General features: G+C 46.4%; 1 protein-coding gene across 1 annotated transcript; it reads left to right on the top strand.

Annotated features, from left to right (window-relative positions):
• The first annotated feature begins 17,435 nt into the window (after positions 1–17,435).
• On the top strand, positions 17,436–18,386 carry LOC136943573 (transmembrane protein 121). The gene has a single exon (XM_067236939.1). It carries the CDS (start codon positions 17,436–17,438, stop codon positions 18,384–18,386), a length of 951 nt encoding a protein of 316 aa, XP_067093040.1.
• Positions 18,387–19,006: the final 620 nt, after the last annotated feature.

The following is a 19,006-nucleotide window of genomic DNA, read 5'->3' as shown; positions in this document are numbered from 1 at the left end:
TGCTGTTGTGTGTATTCATGTTAATTTATTCTGAATGCCGTAAAACAGGCTTTTGTCTATGCGTGCCAGACGTGCTATCTCATATTCTGTGTGTCGTGCTACGTGCTACATTCTGTGTGGTCTTTCCAAAGCAACATTGTTTACCAGTGGGAAAGAACTGAGAGGAAATGCAGTTTTTTCACCTGGGCCAAGGTAACAGAAACGCTCTGTCAGCTTTTAAGGATCCACCGTGCGGAGAAACCCAAACATCTGAGCCAGAGCTCAAGGCGAGGAGGAATGAAACGCCTTGTAGAGACTGCGGAGGTGGATGGGGATGGAAAGATACACAAATGAAAGCAGGAAGTAGGGCAGGATCTGCAGGGGGAGGGGGGCGGGGGAGTCGGGGGGCGGGGGAGTCGGGGGGGCGGGGGAGTCGGGTGGGCGGGGGAGTAGGGTTCTGAGGACTTCCTTTGAAGGATATCTTACTACCTTTCCAGGAGTGGATCTGTGAGTGGATCGGAGGAGCTGGCTGGAGAGGTGCATGGTGGGATATCTTCCCGTAAGCCTCCCAGTGGGGCTGCTACCCACGGGAGCTGGAAACTCTCAGAACTCCAGGAGAACTTTGGTGCAACTAAATTTATCTTTGGTCTCAAGAGTAAGCAGTTTCTCTTTAGCACTCTCGTTGCCATGAATTTGTACAAGTGCAGTGTTAATGTGATAACATTATTCTCACATACAATAATTAAGCTATCGAGAAAGCCAAGAAACCAAGTATCTTACCTCTTACCTTAGATTTTCTGAACTGCTCTTCTCATATACGCAGCCAATTACAGAAGATTTTATTTTATGCATCAAATAAATAAATAAATCCTTGTTATAATGACTTCCAAAAAAGGACACTGAACTCTCCCCATATACATACCTTCGGACACCTCTAACTTCTCTTTAAACATTAAAGAGAACAAGTAAAATATGACTCAGTTACTGCACCCCTGCAGTAGCTCACAGTCTGCCTGTTGTGAAACATGTTGCGATGTGATCCAAGAAGACTGGCTGTCCAGAGTCCAGTGCTGGGGACAGAGTTTCTCACTTCTCTCTACGACAGCCTCCAGGCTCTCTGTAGTTAAACACCCAGCATCTAACCATTTATCTTTGGCCCAACATTATTATGTTCAACTCTACAAACCCCCCCAACAGTCAATAAAGAGGAACCTGGATCCATTTTGACTATTTTCTTGCTGGTACAGCGTCAGCCGTGCTATCTGCAGATCTGTCTTGTAAACACATGTATAAACTGCTGCTTGTTTTAAGAGCATCATTTTCTGGTAAGAACTATCCAACCCAAGTCAGTGCACCCAGAACCCTTCAACATTATTTAAAGTGGCTTCTTTAGAAGTAAAAGACGTCTTTACAATGTAGAGTTCCTCAAGCTGTCATGATCTAAAATACTGTCCCACTCTGAGAGCAGCGCTGAGAGCACAGACGGCATCTCTCTCTGGATTTAGTTTTGATGTGTTTTTGCCAAGACGGAAACTGAGCAGAAACCAAATCAAATCAGACCCTTCAAATTGAACCTGCTGCATTCTAGGCCAGTCCCCATATCCACAGTCGAAATGCAATATCCCTCCTCCCCATTTCCTCCCCTCCTCCTCCAATCCTCTCCTCTAAACCTGGGTTTCCTTTTTTGCTCTCTGACATCGGTCAATACCAGCTGAACACCCCATATTACACTAGTGATGTTATAGGGGAGTAAAAACTGGGGCAAGACGATCATTGTTTGTAATGAAAAGCATGGCTGGAAATTAATTTTGGTTCTTTGTGTCATGGATTTCAGGGGATCAGGTGTTTAATGGTTTGGAATACAGTAGCTCAGAGCTCAGGGTCCTGAAGGTATTGAGCGACTAAGGGGCGTGTTGGCACATTAATTTCTCTCCTGACTTTTACTTTGACACAACATGTCAATGATAACAAGTTTTCCTTTGCAACCAGTGTCAACTGAAGCTGCAATTATCTGTCAACCCTAATCCAAGGTCATGTGCAAACACAGGAATATAAGAAACACTGTCAAAGTTCAACTGTGGAGAATCCACATCATGTAGAATATAAAACAAGTTCGGAGGTTTAAACCTAAATAAGAGAATGCGTTCTTTTGGCTGACACTTTCATCCTTCAATCAAAACTACGACCTCTTCATTTGCAGTCATGCTCTGAGTCATGCTCTCTAACACATATCCACACAGCTATTCTTTAGCAGATGTTATCTTACTGGCTTTTAAGCGTTAATGAAGGCACTGTGGGATCACTGCTTTTGAAACAACATGATCCGAAAAATATTTGAATTATTCTGCAGGCATTACTGTAACTAAACCTAAATATATATTCAAAGGCCCTTGCGATGTACAAATAAGCTTTGAAGTTGAGTTGATACAAATCTTAATTAAGTTATGGACACTAAGACCCATTTCTTTAATTTCCACATCGACAAATCCTGCAGTGATCATCTCCTCTTCAGAACATGCCTTCATGGAAACCAGTGATCATCTCCTCTTCAGAACATGCCTTCATGGAACCAAACCAAGCAGAGGATGGTTTCTACACCTCATTAACAATATCTAAGATGGTTAAAAGCATCAGTGGCGTCTAATGTTTCATAATCTCCTTCTTCCACCCTGCGCTTCAACAGCTGCTTATTTGATTCTCATCAGAGCTGTCTGGCGCCAAGCGCTGCACACAGGTGACCTTGACGCAGCGCCACCTCACAGACAGATTATAATATCACACTTTACAGACAGATTATAATCTCACACCTCACAGACAGATTATAATCTCACACCTCACAGACAGATTATAATCTCACACCTCACAGACAGATTATAATCTCACACCTCACAGACAGATTATAATCTCAGGACGATAAATTGGAAGAGAACGTAGAGTGTCACAACCGAACAGCTGCAGATGACATCCCCTTTCCTACACACTATAGATGTTGTACCTCAGGGGTTTCCACAAATTCCGAAAATGGTTGTTGATCATTTATAATAACTGTGTTTTAATAAGATAATATTCAGTCTTCTTTGTTTTCTCCAATCTCCTTCATCATACTTTAACATCTGTGAACAAGAAGCAGACTACATCCTGCTTCATCTGAGCGGTAGGACATGCTGTGCTTTGGACAAGAGAAGCTAGTTTGGCGCTACAGGCTCTTTGTGTTCCCTGCCCATCTGTCGAACCCTGTAACCATCTCCAGACTCAGGCGACCGGTTCCACACTCCGGCGACACGACTGCAGGTATTAGCCACAGGACTGAGCGAGCGTGACAGCGACCATTATCAGGCCCCTGGCACTCGGCATGGTCTTGGTTATTATCAGCTGGAAGATTTGCTTTTTGGCTGAAGGGAAAAAAAAGGTTTTAAACAACATAAAGGTGGGACAAGGCACAAGCTCTAGAAGCACAGGACAGGTCTTTAGCCAAGCGACAGTTTGTAAGTGTGACAGAGTAATGGGCCACTGGGAAATAACAGCTTGGATATCAGTCTGATCTGAGCAGGAAACATAACATCTCAGTCTAACAAGCTGATAGTTCTAATATTTACTTTTAGTGGCAGCAGGTAAAGTAGGAATGGTGTCTCATCAAAAACTGTAGACACCACAGTACAGGAACGTTAACACATCTAGATGTTGAATGAGGTCAATCTGGTTAAACTTTAAATGAGAAAAGTATGACTAGCGGAAGTAACATAACTAACTTTTATTGCCCTGAAACTAAAACAAATACCTGCTCCTCATATGAGATACCTTTTACTGCATAAGTAGTCCATCAGTTTTAACTGGTATTAACTGTGCTAAACCTGAAATAGAGCAAGTACACCTGTTTGTTTTCAAACGTGTTTATAACTTTTTTTGAGACAGAAGATGATGATATTTACGTTTCCTCCAAACATCGTATTTGAAAAGATTCTAGAAGTCTGGGAAGGTACGAAAGGATTCTAGAAGTCTGGGAAGGTACAAAAGGATTCTAGAAGTCTGGGAAGGTACGAAAGGATTCTAGAAGTCTGGGAAGGTACGAAACCTGGATCCAAGATAAGACATCCTCATCATGTCCTTTTATATCTCACAAAGCGTTTTTCACATGGAAACTGTGAGGGGAATAGAAGCAGAAGGCTTTCTGGAGGATATGCTTTCTATTTCTTTCCACAGATGGCTCATCATTACATGGGCATTGCTTCCAGGTAAAGCCTCCTATCATATTTTAGATTTTTTTTGCGATTGTGGTCTCTCGCTTTGAAAAATGTTTAGCAAAAACATTGCCCACTAAGTAAAAGTAAAAACAAAAAACAAATTACAATTCACGACGCGTCATTGTTTTTGGTCCAAACTTTAGTCACAGTCTCCCCAAGGATTCTCTCCTCTTTAACTGTGAACGGCACCAAATCAAAAACATTGAATGACTGCGAGGGCAGGATGATTGCGATGACCGTATATTACAGGTGTATAAATTGCTTCTGCCCCGGCCCTTCCCAGGTAATGAGTATAAATAAATTGAAAAATGTAGATTGAGCTGGCGCGCCGATGGAGGAATGTATTCCTCAGCGGCTGGCATCTCCTTCTAAAAACAGACTGAGACCACTGGGACAACCAGGAGGATCTCCGGCCCCTCCCTCCTCTGACCCCATTTAGAGCTGCTGGATTATGGAGAGAGAACGAGAGGAAGAGAGTGAGAGAGAAAGAAAGAGGAAATGAAACTCTTGGATCTTCCACCAGAACTCAAGCAGTAATCATTGAAAAAAAACTATTCTCCAGAAAATGTTTTCCTGCTTTTCTTTCTTCCGTTTCATCTCAGTTTATGTAGCTTCCCACCCCCCCCTCTCCTTTTAAATAGTTTATAGGAATATACTAGTCTTTCATCATCTGACATGTTATAGGAATATACTAGTCTTTCATCATCTGACATGCTTGATAGAAGTATACTTCTAGTTTCCACAGATTTGGTGAGTCAAGCATATCATTCACTGAACCATTGTTTTCAATATTCAAAAATGTACGAGTCTCAGTGGAATGGGATTAATTTGGAAACAATCTGTTTCCATGTAAGCATCAATCTTATTTCCTCTTTTTATTCCCTCTTGTTCCCTCTGTCACACAGAGCTCTGACCTGCGTGTGCTCAGGGCAGATTCACAGACAGCAGAATGCCAGGGTCATTGAGCTTGTGAGAACACACCAAGAACTGTAATGTCACTGAGTTCATCTGTGTTCCTGTCTGCTAGGTTTGGCCGCTCAGACTGCATTCACCTTCTTGTAAACCGCCGGTTATTCACTTAATCGGGTCACCAACACAAGCGCTGCATAATTACTGACATTTAAACTGTGGTTTTACTGCTGCTCTCAGTCGGAGCAGGGGCTCTCAGTCTGAACAGGGGCTCTCAGTCTGAACAGGGGCTCTCAGTCTGAACAGGGGCTGTCAGTCTGAGCAGGGGTGATGGTGATTGGGGAGGGAGGTAGGCCTGGTGATTGGGGAGGGAGGAAGGCCTGGTGATTGGGGAGGGTGGACAAGCAGGCCTAAACAGTGTTCACCTTTGATCCTGGAGGCTGAAGTTGGCCTACCAATGAGAAGCATTTTTCGTACTCTCAATCCGAGCGTTACCATTTGGGTCTAAATGTATGAACGTAACTGCACCATTCAGTTTACGGTACGTGCCTAAACAAACTTTTTTGTCACATTTGAATCCCAGCAACACATGACTGTCCTGGATGAAGTCAATGGGAAGAATGGACTAATCCAGTACATTTACATTTAGTCATTTAGCAGACGCTCTTATCCAGAGCGACTTACAGTAAGTACAGGGACATTCCCCCGAGGCAAGTAGGGTGAAGTGCCCTGCCCAAGGACACAACGTCATTTGGCACGGCCGGGAATTGAACTGGCAACCTTCGGATTACTAGCCCGATTCCCTCACCGCTCAGCCACCTGACTCCGTAAACAGCACAGTAGGCACACAGCCTGAGGGTTTCTGTCTGGGACGATATGATGAAAAGATGCCGTTTGTACATCCCACCATGTGCTTAACAAACGTTGTGTTTTTACTACATCTGCGCTGCGTGTGAAATGTGGGCCCAGTGGTTTGGACAGAAGACATGGCTGGAGATGGTTTTTAAAAGCATTCATAAGGCCACACAAAATATGTGATTGGCGACATAATGTCATGATCAGATAGTGTTTTATTGTCTTCAATAAAATGTTATTACAGCTTGCAGATTTTTTTTAACGACATTGGTACACTTATCTGACACTTAAATAATTAGCAGATGGAGAGGAACTATTAAAACTCACTCCAGATCTGGGTGATTTACCACGTCTTGATTCACAATTTCTCTTGGCTTGGTTAGACCTTCCCAAGGTTGACCCGTAAAAGAAGCACACAGTTGGACAACTTGTTCCATGTCAGGACAGCCACTCTGAAGACATGGAAGCCAAAAAACTATATTTTTACATTTCAAATTGTCATTATTTTTACATTTAAATGTATTATTATTATTATTTAATCTACATGTATTACTCTTTTTTAATTAACGTTTATTATTGTTATTTGATTTTTAAAAGCTCATTCCCATGAACATGTTGACATCCTGACGGGTCAGTTAAGAAAACTCCTAAACACTAATTGAGATAAGAAAATAAAACGTCTGTATAATATACAGTACCAGTCAAAGGTTTGGACACATTTTCCCATTCTGACTGGTACTGTATATAATTATATCATATTTTAATGTGGTAATATCTCCTCCCTTGACAGAACCACCATGCTGAAAGCACCAGACCAGCACATCAACACAGCCATAGGGCCACAGTGATGCCATCTCTCAAAACGTTTTTTTAGAGAGCACTTTCTTAAAATTCCCTTTGTGCTCTCAGTAAACAACCCTTTCTCTGTGAAGTGTCTGTGAGAGTGCAGGGTTGAGGGCTCCACAGAGAAGTGGGCTTTTCATGGCAACTTTTCTATGAAATGACTAACTACAGCGTGACTCATCACAAACAGTGTGAGAGCTTAGTACGGCAGCCAGCCCAAGGGGAATGACCGTCTCTCCTCAAAGGAAGGTCAAAGTGCCCTTCAAGCGGCAGCACCAAGAGTCCTAAATCAATCCTCAGAGCAGACACCCGGCATGAGAGACAGATTGGACCGTTGTCAGCAGGACAAGCTACAGGTACAGGTGAGAGAAATTTTCACTGTCTGTGAAAGGCGTTAGATTCAATGATACAAAAATTGAATATGTGTGGGGTTGAAATACTGTACGAGGATATAAACTGGTGGGTTGTGCAGTGTGAAACAGCTGTGTTATGGACGGTTCTCTGGTATAGAGGATCAGACACACTGCTTTAAGGCTCTTGATAAACCTGAACAACCCCCCCACACACACTCCCCTCCCCCTCCCATCCTCTCTCCCTCCTGTGTACCTCTGCCTCTCTCTGCCTCTCTCTCTGCCTCTCTCTCTGGCTCTCTCTCTGCCTCTCTTTTTCTATCTCTCTTTCTGCCTCTCTCTCTGCCTCTCTCTCTGCCTCTCTCTGCCTCTCTCTCTCTGCCTATCTCTCTCTGCCTCTCTCTCTGCCTCTCTTTCTCTGCCTCACTCTTTGACTCTCTCTCTCTGCCTCTCTTTCTCTGCCTCTCTCTCTCTGCCTCTGTCATCTCTTCCTATCTGGCTCCAAATTCTGTGACAGAGATTCAATGATTAGGCTTTTCTACATTACACAACACATGCAAAGTACCTCAGACATCAAAAACTGACAGATAGGGCTGGGTATTGTTTGTGTTTTTACGATAAAAACACAAACAATCATAAAAAACAAATTGATACTTTTAAAACGGGGCCTGAACTGATACAACAAAAAAAGAGCCACAAAATGAATGTAGAATTAAACATTAAAGGCTTTTTCATTTAAAAATAAATCACAGGTGTCTGCCATGTTCTCCGACTTTCCGTGTTGTTGTTCCGGCTAGCATTCATGTGAATTTTCTCAGACAGGAAATAATTTTTCAGATTATTGAGACACCACATGAATGCAGTATAATTTAACTAGCGATCGTGTGCGCTGATGATGTTTCTTACGTCAGTTTCAGAGCACCAGAGGGCAAATATTTCAATCGACAGCTCAGGCTTTTACTGTAAGTGGCACTGAAATGATGCACCGAAATCTGTGTTCTGATTTGGTCCAGTACACACCGGTCTTATAGGTAATGGTGCCATATTAGCACTGGGTTTTGGTACCCAATATTGACAGAGGGAGTTCTACAAGCAAGATATCTAGAACCTCAGGGCCTAACAAGAGCATGGATACTACATACAATCTCTACAGTCACATGTGATTTACAACATGATTTATGACTTCAACATTTCTCATCTACCTCTGGTGTTTATATCTATGCATGGTTTTGTGATGCGCTGGTGGAAGTGGTAATGATAGTGGAACAAACCCATCCTCCACACTTTTGAGTGATTAACGATCGCTGTCATGAAACACTGCAACGTCACCGGGTCTTTGATTCAGGTGCCGGTTCTAGAAGCATTTGCACGTTCTCAAGAGGGTGAGACGCTTTTCCTGCACACCAAGATCTGTCATTAGTTCCACTGATGTGTGAGCAATCTCTCCTTAAATACACTAAACTACGATGATAAGAGTGGCCATGTTCTGTCTGAACTGGACCACTGCAGATCCCATGGTTCAGACGCGGTCTGGCCTCCCTCCTAAGGGAGTCAGGTGGCTGAGCGGTGAGGGAGTCGGGCTAGTAATCCGAAGGTCGCCAGTTCGATTCCCGGTCATGCCAACTGACGTTGTGTCCTTGGGCAAGGCACTTCACCCTACTTGCCTCGGGGGAATGTCCCTGTACTTGCTGTAAGTTGCTCTGGATAAGAGCGTCTGCTAAATGACTAAATGTAAATGTAACTCCACACCGACATCTCTGAGATGAGCGGGCCACCATGGGTCCTGACTTTGTTCCTGCCTCGGGACTTCAGCTCCTCACCTGCCTCGGGACATCAGCTCCTCACCTGCCTCGGGACATCAGCTCCTCACGAAGCAGAGCAGGGCAGGGACACACGCTCAGACCGGAGTCCTGGCTGGTTAGAAACTACTCTAACCCTAACCCTAACTACTCTCAGAAATTGGCCGACTCTCCTGCGAGGGCAGTCTGGGAAACATGCCATCCAAAATTTGCATTGCATGTGAATCCCACCATGGCAGAAAGTAAACCTGTCTGCTGTTCAGAACCACAGATCACATTTGGCAGCAGAAGCTAGCATCATCACAATGACAGGGCCAATGAGGCCACTGTCTGATCTGACAAGTATCTACTTTGATTCCTGCATGTATAATGTTCTTGCTGTCTTTAAAATGTGATCCACGGCTTGTGAAATCCTTCATATCAACTGTCATAGGCCTGTACTTAATCATTCACAGTGTACAGTGAATGCCACATCGTGCTCGCTGCTGACACTTTGACAATGGCATCACTGCATAGACATCTCTCCCAGTACTTTCTATTGTTTTGCTATCTTTAGTTATGATTATGGGGTTTATCATGAATTTCAGGGAGTGTTGGGTGGGGGGGTGGGGCGGACCACGGGGGCGGGGGGCAGGGGGGCTCAGGGAGTGTTGGGTGGGGGGTGGGGCGGACCACGGGGGCGGGGGGCAGGGGGGCTCAAGGAGTTCTGCACAAACAGAAGGATCATCAATGCCTGCAGGTCCTAGCGTGCTCCTCACCCAGCTTATCCAAACAAGCCTCTGCTTGTGTTGTTGTGTTTACATCTCTGCTTCTGGTGTTGGGGGCACAGCCACCTGGGGGACAAAGGTGTGAGGTGGAAACTAAACTCCCTCCCTCAGGACCAAACAACTACAGCAGAGGGAGACCAGGACAAAAGGGGGTTGAGCAGTGAGGTTGGTCTGGTGATAAATTATTGATCATCCTGAAGATGTATTGAAACGTCCCCAAGACTTTAATGTTGGTTCATCCTGAGTTCGCTTTAACAGTATATTTTATGCAAATCCAGTAGAGACCACTTCTCTACGGCACGGCAGAAGAGAGATCTGTCGCTGCACTATAGTTTAACCTTCTCCTAGGCCTCCTAAATGAATCTGTATTCTGGTCAGCAAATGCTGGATTACAACCTGTGGTCACACGTTACTTGTTTCCAAGGTAACACCCCATATGGAGCTCCAGCAAGCACCTTCACAGGGAGCTGCTCTTTCCTCCCCCAGCTGGGCTGCCTGCCTCTGGGGGCAGGACCCAGACGGACTCCCTGGTTCTCCCTGGCCCTGGAGCCCCCAGAGCGCAGCTCAGCCCTTCCCCTTCACGCATCCCGTTATGTGGCTGTTTAAGGATGGGGAGCTTTAATGCCCCCATTCATTCCCCTGTGGGTAATCGATGGTAGACTCAGGGTTACAGCTAATATGATTTATGTGTTCTATTTCCGCTGTTATGCTTCATGTACAAATTGTCTTTGGTGATGTAAATTCCCCCATCTTTTAGCGACTTGCTGACACCGAATCCAGACCGCAAAACGGATGCAATTAATTCATGTTTGTGTCCAAGGGTTATTTTGGCAAAAGACATCTGCAAATCATGCCAAGCTTGATGTTGAACAGTTTTTTTGTTAAACCGCCCTCATTCATACACACCCACCCCTTCATCTACTCATCCCCTCCCATACACTCATCCATTCATCTACTCATCCCCTCCCATACACTCATCCATTCATCTACTCATCCTCTGCCCAGGTTACCGGACCATTTATTTCATGTTCCTCCTCTCCATGTGTTTACACATCACCCAGTCCTAAAACTGTAACCTCCCCTGCCAGGAACAACCCAAACATGAAACACTTCGATCCAAACCATGTGACTCTGAGAAGGACAATAATCTAATGTTGACAATATCAGCACTTAGATTTAATGGGCAGGTATTGTCATATGAGTCTAATGTGGCATCACACTTACCAATTAATCATGCAAAAACCTTGATTCTTAATTAAACCATCTGCAATCTAGACACAAAGGAAATCAAATCAGCCTATTGGTGCAGTTATGCATTTATAATGATATTACTACCTGCAGCAATGAGGGGGGCTGAAACTGATGTGTGCATCAGTGAACATAAATATTCATTATTTCAGAAGGAGCGGGGAAACTGTGTGATAAAAAAATAATCTGTGTTAGGGAGGATAGAACTGTGATTTCTGTATATTACACTTGGAGTACTTGAAGGGCTCGCAACTACGTTTTTTCCTCATAGTACCGACCCGAAGTGCAAAATTAACCGTCCCAAAGTGAACTTGACCTGTCCCAAAATGAAAATGTTTGTGTTTTTGCTTTTTGACATTCTGACATGGGTCTAGGTTACACTATTTAAGTAATCTATGCAGTCGTGGGGATACAGAATATAATACACAATGTTCTTGCTGGTTTCATGTTGGGTCTAACACAATTATTGGTGTGGCTGTAGTAAAAAAGTTTCTCAGGGTTTAAACAAAGTTTAGAAAAAAGTTTCTAAAGGTCAGATTGTGGAAATAGGACTTCCAGGTGCATCAGACACAGTCTCCTTTGAGTTCACCTAAACATGCTCCACATTGCATCAGAGTGGGAAAGAAAAAGCTTTTACAACAGTGTGAGAACTGTGTAGGAAACATATTCAGACAGTTTGGCTTTAAAGCCTGGATTTATTCTGGCTGGAGCAAAAAAAATTTTGTTAGGTCTGACAATGCTGAAGCTATAGTTTCAGGTGTTTCAATTGCATTCAGTAATATCTTTCTAATAAAATGAGAATTTCTCAAGCTGCTATGCCTGGTTACCAAGGCAACCTTCTCTGTATTTATTTCACCCTTCTGAGAGAACATGCTGTAATATCTTAGTAAAGCCTGAGATTTTGAAACGCTAAATTTATTTCCAGTTTTTTCTCTCAAAACAGAGACATGGAAAGCCTCTTGCCTTATCATTTCAGCCCAAGGCAGAGAGATAAGGGAGGAAGAGAGACAGGGAGGGAGAGAACCTGCTTGTGCCCCTCTGTCACATGAAGGGAGCAAAGCTCTCTCTACAGTTGCGTCATGGTTTCAGCAAGCAGTGAAGAGGCTGGAGTTCTCCTGCGCTGCAAAGATCTTCATGGTGTCAGTCCAACATATCCAAATCTTGTCAAAACCGTCTGAACACATTCCCCCTCCACTCCTTTGATAATGTGGGTAGTGTGTGTGGCTGCCTCTCGCCTTTTTCATGTGAACCCTGAGTCAGTCCCTCTCCTCCCCTCTTATGAAACCTCTACTAGGCTTAGGGCTGGGGGCTGGGGGCTGAGGGCTGGGGGCTGGGGGCTGAGGGCTGGGGGCTGGGGGCTGGGGTCTGAGGGCTGGGGGCTGAGGGCTGGGGGCTGGGGGCTGGGGTCTGAGGGCTGGGGGCTGGGGGCTGAGGGCTGGGGGCTGAGGGCTGGGGGCTGGGGGCTGAGGGCTGGGGGCTGAGGGCTGGGGGCTGGGGGCTGGGGGCTGAGGGCTGGGGGCTGGGGGCTGAGGGCTGGGGGCTGAGGCTCTCAGGCTGCCTTCTCCCAGCAGTGATGCAGTGTCCCTGTCCAAGAGCCAAGGGCAGACCTTCGCTTTGTAGGAGAGGAGGGAATAATTGTGGAGGGGGAGGAGAGCAGAGATCGTTGTGTGCGTGTCCTTTGACAGTGGGTGTTAGAAGCAAGAAGCAAGGGCACAATAGTCTTTCTGGTGCATAATACAGAACTATTGTTCACATCACACTGATGCACAGTTATATTATAAAACAAGACATTCCTGCATCAGATCTGCAAAGCTGAATCATGTAGGGTGTGATCAGTGAAGCGTTAACAGACATGTAACTGTTACCTCAGAGCAAGAAGATCCTGGGATTGATTGATGGTTGGGGTTCCTGGGTGATGTTAGGTGCATGTTCTTTCTGGTACTCAGGGAAGGACAACAGGACGGGTAAATGCAGGAGAAACATCAGTGCGTGTGCTTCCCCAGTGTCGCGGCCTTCTAGCATGTGTGTCACGGCTGCAGAAAAAAGAAATGCTTCTTCTTCGAATATGCGTATAATCCCTCACACACTATTTGAAAAAAGACAATAATTTCCTAGTGACAATAAATCTAAGTATATTTCTTCCTCTTCCTGAATTATATATGCATAGTGTCATGGCGACAAGACAGCAGTGCTAAAGATCTATACATTAATGTATGCACTATGATTATAATTTAATTCCATTTTAGGCTTGGGTTAGCTTAGCTTTTTAATAGAGAGGTTACCGTATCTTGGAATCTACGGTATACCATGAAAGGTATGTAAATGAAGACATGAATAATGAAGGAGTAGACATTGTGTGGGTGGAATAACTGATAGGGGTTAGACAGATGCTCAGCTTTTGGGGATTTCTGGAAACAGGAACGTGACTCCAGCTCTGAAGTTCATCATCCCGTGTTCCTCTATTTAAAGGGGCACTGTGAGGTTGTTCTTCCTCTCTTTAAAGGGGCACTGTGAGGTTGTTCTTCCTCTCTTTAAAGGGGCACTGTGAGGTTGTTCTTCCTCTCTTTAAAGGGGCACTGTGAGGTTGTTCTTCCTCTCTTTAAAGGGGCACTGTGAGGTTGTTCTTCCTCTCTTTAAAGGGGCACTGTGAGGTTGTTCTTCCTCTCTTTAAAGGGGCACTGTGAGGTTGTTCTTCCTCTCTTTAAAGGGGCACTGTGAGGTTGTTCTTCCTCTCTTTAAAGGGGCACTGTGAGGTTGTTCTTCCTCTCTTTAAAGGGGCACTGTGAGGTTGTTCTTCCTCTCTTTAAAGGGGCACTGTGAGGTTGTTCTTCCTCTCTTTAAAGGGGCACTGTGAGGTTGTTCTTCCTCTCTTTAAAGGGGCACTGTGAGGTTGTTCTTCCTCTCTTTAAAGGGGCATAACAAAGGTGCCCCTTTGTTATCATAGTTGTTATCATAGTACTGTAGCTGTAGGAAGAGTCAGAAACATGCTCGTACCTCTGTAACAGCCCTGATGCAGGTGTTATCATAGTACTGTAGCTGTAGGAAGAGTCAGAAACATGCTCGTACCTCTGTAACAGCCCTGATGCAGGTGTTATCATAGTACTGTAGCTGTAGGAAGAGTCAGAAACATGCTTGTACCTCTGTAACAGTGTAACAGCCCTGATGCAGGACAAGAGTCAGAAACATGCTCGTACCTCTGTAACAGCCCTGATGCAGGTGTTATCATAGTACTGTAGCTGTAGGAAGAGTCAGAAACATGCTCGTACCTCTGTAACAGCCCTGATGCAGGACATGCTCGTACCTCTGTAACAGTGTAACAGCCCTGATGCAGGACAAGCTGGTTCTCTGTCTTTGGCATTTTAATACTTGTAGTGCTCCATATTCTGACTGAACCTTTATAATCAATATATATTTATAGGAGGTATTTATAATCAACATATAGTTATAAGAGGTAAAAAAATTGTTTAATCAGATAAATATGATTTATCATGTCTCATGTCAGTGCAAAATTACGATCTATAAATATTTCCTGGGGCAACAGACAATAAAATTCCAATATCATGAAAGCCAGAGAGGTGTGAGTCCACACAACAGCCATGACGCCTGCATCCTGCATATCATCCTCTGGCATGACTGGGACATGATGGGGACCATAAACAGCCATGATAGCTCCTGTCAAGATATGGACTCTTCAGTCACTCGGGTTATATACTGTACCTCAGCAACCGTAATTACTGTCTAATATGAATGTCTAACTGTGGGATGAGAGCAGACTTGCCCTATTTTCACATTCGTAACATGTCAACTGCTGTTGTGGCTTTACGTTCATGTACTGTAATACAGTAAAATGAACTATGAAACATAGTTTCATAATTCACGAAGAGTGCAAAACAACATTGTTACTGTTCTGCCATCACTGTTCTGATCTGGCGTTACTGTTCTGCCATCACTGTTCTGATGTTACTGTTCTGCCCTCACTGTTCTGATCTGATGTTACTGTTCTGCCCTCACTGTTCTGATGTTACTGTTCTGCCCTCACTGTTCTGATGTTACTGTTCTGCCCTCACTGTTCTGATCTGATGTTACTGTTCTGCCCTCACTGTTCTGATCTGACGTTACTGTTCTGCCATCACTGTTCTGATGTTACTGTTCTGCCCTCACTGTTCTGATCTGACGTTACTGTTCTGCCCTCACTGTTCTGATGTTACTGTTCTGCCAACACTGTTCTGATGTTACTGTTCTGCCATCACTGTTCTGACGTTCCTGTTCTGCCATCACTGTTCTGACGTTCCTGTTCTGTTTGTACTGTTCCGCTCCTCTTTAGTTGATGCTGCTGCTGGCAGAAGGCTCTCCTCCCTGGTGGTCCCATCCCCGGCTCCTGACTCACTGCCCGGCCGCAGGATCGATAAGGAGACCCTAACCCTTCCCTCCATCTGTGCTGGGCTGCAGAGAGAGGAACAGAGAGGGAGTCTGGAGGGGAACAGGGTCCTCCTCAGCCACTCTGGAGAGCACCTCTCCTCAAGACCACCTCGTCCCTCACAGCAGGGCAAAGAGGAGAAGAGGAGGACAGTTGGGATTTGACTTGATGAGGGAGAATAAACGCTACTAAAGTTTCCGTTGTGAAAATTGAGGAAGAAAGGGGGAGGGAGAGTGAGTGGAGGAGAGAGAAAAAGACGGAGAGAAAAAGAGCGGGAGAAAAAGATTGAGAGCAGAGGTGACAGAAAAAGAGAGGAGAGGGAAAGATAGAGGAAGAGAAAGATAAAAAAAGAGAGAGAATTGTGCATTCAGTTACATTGCACAAGGATGGCTTCTCTCCCCTCCCCCGCTCTCTGCCCCCCCCCCCCCCCCTGCATGAGTGTTCAATCCCCCTTTCTCCCTCCCTCCCTCCCCCCCTCCGTCCCTTCCCCTCTCTCTCCCTCTCCTGCTCTGCAGCTGTGCTGTGCATCACCCCCAGTCTGAGAGCTGCTACTTCAGCAGGAGCATCAGAAGGAGGGAACCAGAGCAGCGGACCCGGGAGTTCAGAGTGTGAACCACTACAGGGGCGCAGTGTTCCCGGCCAGGCAGGAGCGGGAAGCTCCGGGTGGGGAAGCACACGGCTCTGGGGTGTCTGGAGGAGCCGGAGGATCCAGCTCAGGATCCCCAGGACCCGAAGCCTCCCATGGTCTCGACTAAGCGCTCTGCCACTCCTGATTACGGGAGAGAAAACAGCCCAGCAACCGTAATCTTTCCAGGGGGCCAGCTTTCCACAGCCAGACTCAGAGACCGCTGAGACGCTCACAGCTCGCGCATTCACGCACACTCACGCACTCGCTCACTCACACACACTCGCTCACTCACACGCAGCGAAGGCGAGAAAGAGAGATGGACACACGCTGCATTCGCTACAACACCCTTGTGGCTGTCTTTACCCTCCCACACACTAACACACACTCTCACACACTCACACACACTCACACACACTCTCCTATTGCACACAATACATCATGAGCACCGTAAAAAGCTACACATTCCTGTCGATGGATGGTGGATTCTTGAAACTTGCTCCCGTTTTCTCTCTGGAAGAAAGAAAGCTCTGGAAATAACTTTGCCTCTTTGCTTCTTCTTTCAGTTTGGGCTTAAAAAAAACTCCTAATTTAAGCACAAGAAAATTATCCTCCTTTCTTGGGTCCTGCAATTGAATACAGACCATTAAGACGGTTTCAGTGATTCATTCTAAGCTGTAAGTGGATTATGGCCGTGATATTTTGGGGATTTCTCTTTAGCTTCAAGAAATATCCATGACTGGTGGATTTAGGTCTGTCAGAGAGGAGAGATCCTGGCGCTTGTCTGCTCTCCTCGCCGCTGGATTACAGATGGGCTTTGTGCTCGGTCTGCGCTGCCTCGCAGATGATCGCACCCTGTCATTCATCACCACAAAGTACAGGGAAAAACAAGTGAGTACTCAGCCAGCTTTCTAATCCACGTAGCCAATCAGGGGCAAGAATAGTACAGTAGGACAGATATACTGCAGTCCATTTGCAATGTTAATCGCATTAAACATTCTGCATGATCATTACGGCAAGCTACAGTGAAAGAAAAAGAGAAACTAAAAAAATACCACTCAAACTACTTAGAATGTGGTGAAGGCATTAGAAGGGTCAGATTGCTCTCATTTGGTGCGTGGAGCCTGTCTGTCCTGTCTGCAACACGATTTACTAACTCAGGGTCACTGTCTGTCCGGCAGGTGGCTTCAGCTCAGGCTGGGATTGATTGAAGTGATCGGTGTGGATCCTATTAGTGCATCCTGGACTGCAGCCAAGCTGTATGGAGGGGAACACCGTCGTTTAACCCCCCTGTCGGCACACATCCACACCAGGTGACTGAGGACCCTGGGTACCCCCCCCCCGATACTGCAACCCCCCTTTCTCTGACACCACACCCTGTACCCCACCCCCCCGTGCCAGAATGGTGCCCCCCCCTCCCACCAACAAGCCCCATGTTTGCCTGTCCACCATTCTGATCATGAGCAGCATGGCGCTGATCGACGCCTACCTGGTGGAGCAGAACCATGGCCCCAGAAAGATCGGCATCTGCATCATGGTGATGGTGGGAGACATCTGCTTCCTCATCGTGCTGCGCTACGTGGCCGTGTGGGTGGGCGCTGAGGTGAGGACGGCCAAGCGTGGCTATGCCATGATCCTCTGGTTCCTCTACATCTTCGTGCTGGAGATCAAGGTGTACTTCGTGTACCAGAACTACAAGGCCGACAGGAAGAGTCTGGATGCCCTGGCGCGCAAGGCCCTCACGCTGCTGTTATCCATCTGCATCCCGGTGCTGTTCGTGGTCCTGGTGGCCATCGACCACATGGAGTATGTCCGGGCCTTCAAGAAGAGGGAGGAGATCCGGAACCGCCTGTTCTGGGTGGTGGTGGACCTGCTCGACATCCTGGACATCCAGGCCAACCTGTGGGAGCCGCAGAAGAAAGGGCTCCCCCTGTGGGCGGAGGGCCTCATGTTCTTCTACTGCTACATCCTGCTGCTGGTGCTGCCCTGCGTGTCCCTCAGTGAGATCAGCATGCAGGGCGTCAACATCGTGCCCCACAAGATGCTGCTGTACCCCATCCTCAGCCTGGTGACCATCAACGTCATCACGCTGTTCATCCGGGGAGGCAACATGATCCTCTACAGGGACGCCAGGGTCTCTGGGATCCTGATAGGCAAGAACGTGCTGGCCATCATACTAAAGACCTGTAGCTTCGTGCAGTACAGAAGACAGCTGCAGAGCGCCCCCCCTGCGTTCGGGGTGGAGTTGCAGAAGAACTCGGTCCCCCACAGCCGGCCGGTCGCCAGCACGGCCCAGGTGGTCATGCAGGACCAGACGCCCCTGCCTGAGGTGGCCACGTGCGAGCACACATGACACACGGGGCGCCGCGAGGCGGGCGGGCGGGAACAAGGAAACACAGAGTTTGTGACCCACCGGACCCTGTTGGGGAGGAACAGCCCGTGTGCTCATGGGCTGGTGAGCGGGGCCTCTGGTGGGCTGGAGGTCAGGGCCTCTGGTGGGCTGGAGGTCAGGGCCTCTGGTGGGCTGGTGAGCAGGGCCTCTGGTGGGCTGGAGGTCGGGGCCTCTGGTGGGCTGGAGGTCGGGGCCTCTGGTGGGCTGGAGGTCGGGGCCTCTGGTGGGCTGGAGGTCGGGGCCTCTGGTGGGCTGGAGGTCAGGGCCTCTGTTAGTGCTCCACAGCCCTCAGGACTGCTGAGTCAAGCAGCCGTGACGCGTCCACAAGGCCACCCGGAGAGTTAACCACAGAACATCCAACGAGTCCGTTACCACATTTCTCTCTGTGAATTCAGTAATTTGTGTATTTTTTCTAAACAAACAAAAAAATTCTAACTAAAGCTTTAGATATATATTTTTTAAATAGTGAGTGTTGCAATATAAGCAAAACGTTTGTTGTGCTGTGCTGTTGTCAGGTTTGTTTCTTTTGCAGGGTCTGTTTTCAGTGTGTGTGTTGGGATTCATTAAAGTCACACTGACAA

Source organism: Osmerus mordax, chromosome 5, assembly GCF_038355195.1.
Source record: "Osmerus mordax isolate fOsmMor3 chromosome 5, fOsmMor3.pri, whole genome shotgun sequence".
Taxonomy (NCBI): domain Eukaryota; kingdom Metazoa; phylum Chordata; class Actinopteri; order Osmeriformes; family Osmeridae; genus Osmerus; species Osmerus mordax.
This window is presented reverse-complemented; position numbering and strand designations above follow the sequence as displayed.

Excerpts from the sequence above, each read along its gene's own strand:
- LOC136943573 (XM_067236939.1), top strand. The coding sequence starts at position 17,436 with ATGGTGCCCCCCCCTCCCACCAACAAGCCCCATGTTTGCCTGTCCACC.